Source organism: Spinacia oleracea, chromosome 3 (genome assembly GCF_020520425.1).
Source record: "Spinacia oleracea cultivar Varoflay chromosome 3, BTI_SOV_V1, whole genome shotgun sequence".
In the NCBI taxonomy this organism is placed as follows: domain Eukaryota; kingdom Viridiplantae; phylum Streptophyta; class Magnoliopsida; order Caryophyllales; family Amaranthaceae; genus Spinacia; species Spinacia oleracea.
In genome coordinates this window covers 138417028-138426535 of record NC_079489.1, presented here as the reverse complement: position 1 = coordinate 138426535, position 9508 = coordinate 138417028, and the positions used below count along the sequence as shown (strand labels likewise).

General features: G+C 37.2%; 1 protein-coding gene across 1 annotated transcript; it reads right to left on the bottom strand.

Annotated features, from left to right (window-relative positions):
• Positions 1-837: 837 nt before the first annotated feature.
• LOC110797135 (upstream activation factor subunit UAF30) lies at positions 838-8055 on the bottom strand. Its single transcript, XM_022002228.2, has 6 exons — positions 7585-8055; positions 3601-3715; positions 3334-3496; positions 2530-2574; positions 1911-2086; positions 838-1284 (listed from the first exon to the last, which is right to left on the bottom strand). Exons 1-6 carry the CDS (start codon positions 7941-7943, stop codon positions 1165-1167), a joined length of 978 nt encoding a protein of 325 aa, XP_021857920.1. The 5' UTR covers positions 7944-8055; the 3' UTR covers positions 838-1164.
• Between the last annotated feature and the right edge of the window lie 1453 nt (positions 8056-9508).

The window sequence follows — 9508 nt, the reverse complement described above, 5'->3', positions numbered from 1 at the left end:
TAAGAAGAAGATCCTTGGAGATTGTTCCATACAACCATTGAAGAACAATTGCATCCAACCGTTCCCATAAGTCAGAGTCCATGTCACGTGGTTTCGAAACTTTAGGGTCGATGTGATCCAAGACTGTATACACCTTAGCCGTGTTTCGAAACAACGTTGCCCACGATGTGTATTGAACATTATCAACATCCAGAATAAGAGGAATTAGAGCTTTCACATTAGTAGCATTAAGAGCAGGGTGATAGGCGTTGAGAAGAGTAGTGTGGGGAGGGTCATCGCCGTGAGAGTCACCCATTGAGAGAAGAAAAGAAAGACGAGAAAGAGAGAAGAGAAAAGCAGCGGAAGAAGAATATTAGGCCTAGGATTAGCCTGATACCATGTAAACTGAGATGAATTCTCCCTTAGGAGGCTATGCATTGATATTCACATATATATAGTGTACAGAGATAATTAGGGTTACACTTTACTATATTTACAATGCTAATTATGTAAACAATAATATTAACATATTATTGTGTCTAACACTACACATATCCAAGTGTCCGACTCGGCGAAATTGTGAAAATTTTCAGGATTTAAGTCGAAAATGAAGTGTCGTCCGTACCCATGTAGGAGTGTCAAGGATCCGACACGGGTACTTGAGGTAAAATGGAGAGTCGGAATAACATAGCCATATACTTGTAAGATGTGGATATTCGTAGTTGTATGATAGGTAGGGTTGTTAAACCTGACCCAATCCGATCGACATTTGACAAAAACCCAAGTGAACCAGAAAATATTCACACATTCAATCCGCATGAGCATAATGATCCCGCACAAAACATTATAGCCGATCAGTAACGACCAAGGACTCGATTTGACAACTAATTGATATATAACTCATTACAAGGGCCCAATGAGCCTCTAATATTTAAAGGCTGGCTTACTAAGGCAAAGGCCACCTACCTCTGGACTCTGGCCCTTGCATAGTTGTGACTTGGGCTGCCTGCAGGAAACATAGGTACAACCTACAAAGCAATTAATTAAATTATTTTTTACTGGTAATGGTTGAATGACTAAAATTACATGATGATACAAGCTAAACTGTTAAAAGTACAATCATATAAAACTGAAAATTTCCATCAAATGACAGCTTGAAAGGTTGGTTTTGGCAGAAGCAGACGGTCACAATTTCACAAAATGTGCAGAGAGGAGTTTTGAGACCGTGAATCCAAGGAACGAATCGACATTAAAGAGCTCCTTTAGCTTCTCATCACATATTACCGTTTTCTTCGCATATGGATCCTTCAAGAAAATTCAAAACATTGTTTAAAAAACTGTTAAAGGAGTTGGTGGCTTGAAATATCAAGGAAATACTAGAAAGGTATCCTTTCATTTTGTTGCTTCAAATAAAGAACCTATCACAGCTTCGATGCTTTTCAGGTCGTAACGCTGAGCCAATGTTACCATTAACAATTCTTAGCTATAGCGTGATCCATTGACATAGATAAAGATACACAAATTCGACAAAAGAAAAAATAATGCATTATATAAGGATATTTTGATATTTACCACCTTTTAAATTTAAGGTTTTTGTATTTACCATCTTATAAAATGTAATTTCATATTTACCATCTTATTTTATGAAACGTTTTATATTTACCACCTCTTGATGAATTTCATCCAAATTTCCGTGGATGAGGACTATATTTACCTAACATTTTTAATTGGAAACCTAATGGAAGAGGAGGAAAATAGAAAAAATATAGTTAAGTGGGACCCAACATGAACGGAAAATTGAATGGAAAAAAGTGGTAAATACAAACGTTTTACAAAATTAAGGTAGTAAATATGAAATTACATTTTGTAAGGTGGTAAATACAAAAATGATGCATTATATAATGAGATCAACGAAGAATTTGACAAAATACCTGCAGATTGTGGTCTTTTATGTATTCCCATACTCTCTTTATAACATCAGCACGAGTCAACGCAGTTTCTCCAGTACCCAGAAACTTTATAAGAGTGTCTGAGAGCGGTAGAGGAGCAAGAAAACCCGAATATACTTTCCTAGGAGGCTTTGCGTTAAATTCTGCGTCACATGAATCTGAAATGGAGAGCACAACGGTAAGGAACTAAGGACAAGGTTAGAAACCTGGATTCCACCAACTACATGGGATTCAGAATGAGTCAAACCAGTGTAACATAATTCGCAATATAATTCTCTTTTTCAATTCGCGGTTCGCCCAAAATGGGACAAAAATAGGCAAAACCGACCATAATTCGCTCTTTTCGGATCGCAATTCGCAGGGAGATTAGGGTATTATGTAACACTGAGTCAAACTCTAAACTTCCACCAATATTATTCAGATTTTACAAACCACGAGGGGAATGGAGAAAGAAATTCTAAATGAACATCATGTATTGAGAGAAGAATTATCATATTAATGCATGTGAAATTAGCGCATCAAGTGCCAGGCAAATTTCTTACAAGTAACCCATGAGCAAGAACCTTACAAAGTCAAACAATAAGCACATTGTTGTCCTCACCTTCTCCTCTCGCTTGCTTCCGTGGCTTCTCTCTCTTCATCTTCACTGAAATTGCAACCATAAACAGTGGTTCAGCTATCATTAAAGAATTTTACAACAGTTCAGCACTTATGAATGTCCATAAGGAGGTGCCACTAATTAATCACCATCACTGATCAGAGAATGTCAGAACAAAAGAAATGCATATGTGGTGTCATAATAGATAACCTAATTGAAACACCTACTGAAATGACTTTTCTATTATTGCTCGATTTTTCACTCACGAACTTCAACAAAGCAGAAGCAAACCGACTGCAAGATGTCCTAAAGTTCAGACAAAGTCCATTCTAGTCAGTCGAGGCAGAGATACGTCGACCTTGTTTTCCTCATCTAATAGAAAAGACGTTTCAGGAAAAATTAGTTCAGAAACTGCCAATCAGTTCAGATAACAGGATACAAAGTTCATTTGACAGCTAATATAAGTTCAGATAAATGGGCACCAAATTTATTTTACAACTGAGATAAGTGCAGATGAGTTATTTAGTTTAGATAAGATCAGATTAGGGAAATCGAGGTGAAAAGATGAAGCCAAGATCAAAAAATTTTGATGAGCGGAGAGGGAATTGATTCAAGCGTTATTTTCTTGTCCAGGTAGTTGAAGATGAGGGTGCAGAACTATTGATCTAAAGCAGAGTTTCTATAGGTAGTGGTAACTAATTGATCATGTGAAGCTGTTATGCCCCTAGTTGAATTCATACATTACACCAAGTTAAGCCTGAACACGCTGCAAGAGGAAGCAGAAGAATCAATCTATATTTCTATAACCTGACGGCCAAATGTGATTTGTTAAGGCTTTATGAATCTGGAGAATGTTGATGGAATCAACATCGAAAAGTTCACGTAATGTTTCATCACAAATGATAGTCTTTCCATCCTGAGGATCTTGCAGGCTTTTTTCTCTCACATAGCTCCATAGCCTTTTGACAACCTGCAATCAGCAAACATCTCCAAAATTACAGCCCTTGAAGTGTATTGTACAGCATATGGAGAATGTTTGAATCAATAAAGACACGGAGAATGTTCCACAAATACCTCTGTTCGTGTCAGGTGAGGCACTCCAAGAAACTTCTGAAGTGCAGGAGACAACGTACAGAACTTGCCAGACTCGCACACTCTTTTATTTTTCAATTTGTTTTCTACGCGAGACCTGGAAATAAAGATGAATTATCAATAACTTGGAAAATTTGTACTATAATGCCTTTTAAATAGGTCATTTATTTAATTATTGGGGTGGGAAGCTACCTTTTATGTCAATTTTGTTTTACGACACTAACTTCAGCATAACCCAGCAAAAAGAAAATGAAATGAATTTTCCCAATTTTCCTTCACTTAAATGTTATGTGATTTTGAGTACCCCCCCCCCCCCCCCCACCCCCACGTTCCCCTTATTTGGTTGTACCTCCTTAACTCCCCCTTCATTAACTTCCTTCGTATCATATCTCTCTGTCTCCGCATCTCTACCTATTCTCTGCCTCTCTACATAACAATGCAGGAGAGGGGGGGGGGAGGAAAAAAAGTGGAGAAAGGAAGGAGCTGAACGAAGGTTGCATCATATCACACTACCCAGCCATACAAAGTAGTTTCTCTTTGACGTATGTGTAAAATTATGATAAGGAAAACATACAACCAACAAGGAGAAAGACATGCCTGCAAACATCGGAGTAACCAAGGACAAGCTTATGGGCATGTCCAGAGAAAATCCAAACATGTCCAAGGAAAAGTCCATAAACATACATACCTCTTTGCATGACTTTATCTAGACTTCCCTTGTCTACAACATTACAGTCTGGTAGAGTGTGAAAAGCTGTTGACAAGGGCATGCCATGAATCATGACAATGTCTATGACAAAGTGAGGTTGGCCATGGCAAGGTCTTAAATGGTTCCAAAAGTGCAACTAGTTTTACAAAATTAGTCAATGACTTGTACAAGGAATTCATTATGGAAGTTGTGCGCCATTGGTGTCATTGTTCCTGATAAAATGTAATCCTCTTTATAGGACAACCATTCCACCCAAGGGGTACAAACACAAAGGATTCTCGAAAAAGAGCTAACCCCCTGTTTGATAGCCGGTAATACAAATGGTGGGAATGAGAATAAGTCTAAGTGTTATTTGGCAAGAAAATAACATCGTGATGACCATGGTAATAAAATTTTATCTCATACTTGGTGTTTTTCTTCATAAACTTGTATTCTCACCAATTATCACTCCCCAAATGTTAATGTATGAAAATGAAAATTTATAAAGAAAAAGAAATAATTTTGAGTGAACTAGCATGACCATGAGATTAGATATTGATTTTCCTTACAAATTTACACAAACTCATTCCTATTGACACCATTTATGACCGGCTACCAAACGGGCCTTAAAGGTATCGACGGAGCAAGAGACAAGTAAAAAGCTTAGCCTACCACAAGCCCTCGGACACTATGATGAAAACCCTTAATCAAATAAAACTCCTTTTTTTAACAAATCCAATCCTGAACTTAGAACGTAGCACAAACATCGGCATAGGATTCTCAAGACTCGAAACACATACTAATAGGGATTTTATGGAGTATGTATTTCTTCGATTAGAAAGATAAACCGAGTTATAGCATCTTTTGCTTAATTAATACGGAAATTTCATGAAATGCCCCCGAGTTTTACAGTAATTCACCAAACGCCCATCAAGTTTCAACAATTCATAAAATACCCTCCACAAACCATACAATATCATTAAATGCCCTCAGACTTAACAGACGTTAACTTGCCGTTAGTGTAAGATTACCATTATGCCCTTATTATTGTCTTTACTCCTTCCACTGCCCATCCTTACTCAGATCAACGCATTCCTCCTTCACCGACCTTTCCTCCATGGCTGCCTGCTTAATTGTTTCTCGCCGGAAAAAACTAGCAACCTCCACCACCGCCCGTATCTCTCCTCACACGGCTTTTGCTTCTTCGTTTTTGTTCGCCGGAAAAAGACCAACAACCTCCACCACCGTTAATTGTTGACAAAGTTCGAAACTTTAGAGTCTGAAGATGTTTCTTCTGAATCAATCTCTTAAGATAACAAAAACCCAAATACTTCTACTGCCAAATACTTTTGTTAGATTTAGATTCACAATCCGCCATGAAATCGACACCGATTGATGGGAATGCAGGGGTGGTGGGAGTAATAAGAAGTCGTCGAAGAAGGTTGATCTTGGAGTAATCGACTTTGCGGCAGGAAATACAATTTTGTGCTAAAGAGAATTGGTGGGTCGGGTTTTTTTTTTTTTGCAGGCTGGGAATACTTTGATTGATTTGTATGTGAAATGTGGGGTTATGGAAAGTGCGCGCAAAGTGTTTGATGAAATGCCTGTGAGAGATGTTATATCTAGGACTTCACTCATTGTTGCGTATGCTAAGGGTGGGGCGATGGAGGCTGTTATGGAGTAGTTTGATGAGCTTGATGGGAAGGATGTTGTAGTATGGACAACTATCAATTGTTATGGAGTAGTTTGATGAGCTTGTAGAGTGCATCTGTTGATGTACAACCTTATGTTAGTCTGGTGAGTAGGAGAGAAACACACTCTTTCATGTTGGGGGAAGAGATAATTGGGAGAGATGCTGATAAAAAGGAAATTACAACAATGGTTTTAGACAATTTTGTGATAATGAAGGAGGAAGTATCTCAGTTATCCCGATTGTTGGGATTGGTGGGTTAGGAAAAACAACTCTGCTCAACTTGTCTTTATTTATGATGATACTCCGTAGTACTCCGTATTTAAAAGCATTTTGAGCTTAAAGTTTGGACTTGCATTTCTAAAGTCTCAGCTTAGAAGAGATAGCAAGAAAAATTCTGAAATCCGTAAATCGAAGTGATTGCCACCAACTGAACAAGGAGCAGCTTCAATGCTACCTTCGGGAAGCTGTCAATGATAAGAAATTCCTGCTTGTATCATATTGCATTGCCATAAAATTTGACCGTGTGATAATCATCCTTTCCCATCATTTTTTATTAAATTTTATTTATTTTAAAATTTTCGGATTATACTCAGTTATACTTTTAATCAAACTAGTGCAACTATTGCTCTTATAAAATCTCATAATAGTTGTTACCGCCGTTTATATAAAGTGCATACTGAAAATTTGGAGAAGATAATGCTCGTTTAAAGGTTGTATTGTTGGCAGTTATTTATATGGCATTTGGGAAATTAGGTTTAAAAATAGGGGCATTTGGTGCATTAAGTTTAAGAATAGGGGTATTTGGTGAATTGGAAACTTGGCTAACGGCGGACTAACGGCACGTTATTAGTAAGGGTATGGTGGGTATTTGTACGGATTGTGAGGGGTATTTTATGAATTGTTGAAACTTGATGGGCGTTTGGTGAATTACTGCAAAACTCGGGGGCATTTCATGAAATTTCCGTAATTAATAATTACATCAAGTTGGTTTTAGTTCTGCATTTTGCTTTAAATTTAAACCATATCACTGCACTGACATTATATACCAGCAAATTGGCTGCACTTTGTAATTAGGCTGTTATCATTCGGTTTGTTTTCTAAGGCAGTTTGTCTTGTGTTGGTTTTAGGAGTTCGAGTTTGAAGGAAGCCTTCCTAGAAGGGTTGTTTCTACTCAAATTCCTGTAAATTTGGTTTTCCGATTGAATGATTGATCAACATAATTCTTCCTTTCCTACCACCCACAAAAAAAATTAAAAAAAAATAAAAATAAAAAAATCATATTAAGTACTCCGTACATTGTAAATTGTAATGTAGGATTTCATTTGTTTAATTGGCCATAAAACCGCTGTCCAGAAACATTTCTGTAGAAAATATCCTAATAAAAGTCATCTATTTTACCCCATTAATGTATAAAATGAACCAAATGAATCATGCATGAAATGTACGAATACGGATTAATACATCAATCATACATAAATTCACTAATTAAAAGAAAAAACAATCCAAGGACACTACAAAATGAGCAACAAAGAATCAAACCCAGAAATTAAAAATTCAGAGTGACTGAAGAGAAGAAGAGAATTACCGCTTGCATTTAGTGATACCGTTGAAACTGGTGGTCCCACTATCAGCATCAACTCCTCGTACAGAAAAATCAACCTCATCCTCATCCTCATAATACTCGTCATCAGAGTCTGAAACGTCGTCGTTTCTATCGAAGGCAACACCATGCTCATCTTCATGTTCATCTTGTTCCTCAGAGAAATTGTACTGGGTTTGAAGAAAACGGTCAACTTGGTGTCGGACGAAGGGTTTTCTATGAGACAAATCAACCCCAAAATCGGACTCCAACTTATGAATAACAATGTTGTTAGTCGTCTTCTTTAAATCAGAACCACTCAAAAACTCAAGCACCTTCTCTGCGAGTTCGGAATCTGAAACCATTGCATTTCACTGCTCGTGTTTCTCTTGGGTTTGGTTTTCAATTTCGAAGGGGGGTTTGCTGTAGAATAGAGGTCAAAGGGGTTATGAACTGCTGTAAAGAGAAAGACTGCAAAAGCGTTTTAAGTGCGTAACTTGGCGTCAAGTCTGGTTAGCCACTTAGCTACTTTAGCCCAGCCGTTTGACCTAGGGATGAGCAGAAAAATCGGGTACTCGGTACCGGACCCGGAACCGCAATGGATCCGACGGTTCTGGAACTGAAACCGGTCCCGTCAGCACCGGTCCGGTTCCAAAAAAATTAGGATTCGTTACTCGGTGGGTACCCGGTGGGATCGGTTTCGGTATTGGGTAACCGTTGAGACTGGTTCCGGTACTGGGTACCAAGGACTAAACTCTTGAAAAAAATTAATATCATAAATATTTTACGGATTTTTCATTAAATACCGAGTCTTGGCTTAATTTACCAAACGCACATCAAGTTTCAGAAATACATAAAATGCCCCTCACAAATGACTTAATACCCAAGATACCCTTACTAGTGACGCGTCGTTTGTCCTCCGTTAGCCTAGTTTCATAATTCACCAAATACCCCTATTTTAATACTTATTTCACCAAATATCCTTATTCTGAAACATAATTCACCAAATACCCATAACTTAAAACTACCAATTTTGATGCTCAACGGCTAGGTTTTGTGTTTGAAAATTAGCTGTTGCTTATTGTTTGCTTATCAATACCCCTTTTCTGACTGTTTATTGTAGCTTAGACATTATTTTGTTGACTTCATATCATTTTTGTCATGAATTTTCTTTCAAAATCATCATCCACACCCTGTGAGTCAAGATATGTAAGAGTCTCAGACAAATTTTGTTTAGTGGGAGGTAAGAACCTTTTCGTTTCGCACAATGCTTTCTTGATCCACCAAAGTCGTGATAATACCAAAGGCTAATTATGAACAAACGTAGTAAGAAGAGAAAATAATAACGTTGATTGTGTATTCCACTCAATACAAAGCTACACAACTTATATGAATCAAAATAACAAACTAAGGCCTCGTTTAGTTCACCTTATTTCTCCTGATCTGATCTGATTTTTTTTTATCTGATCTGATCTAAATTTATTTTTTCTGATCTGATATGATTTTTCAGAATTAAGTTTAAACAAAAATCTACATTTATTCATATTAAACGACTTACGTGTAAAATAAATGTTACACAAATTTATAATATTGTTATTATTTATTTGACCTTGCTCATGATTTAACTATTCCTTATAGTAGATAGACCTAGACATGATTTAGACATATCAGTTGTGATCTGGGTATGATGTGTACATATCGGTTTTGATTTGGGGATGATATGTACAAATTTGGTTCTGATCTGGATATGATCTAGACAGATCGGTTCTTATATGGGCATGATCAGTACAGATCTGGACATGATCTATACAGAACAGTTTTGATCTGGACATGATTTGTACAAACAAGTTCTGATTTTGACATGATCTGGACAGATCAGTTTTGATCGAAATAGATCGATTCAAATTTGGACATGATCTGGACATATGGG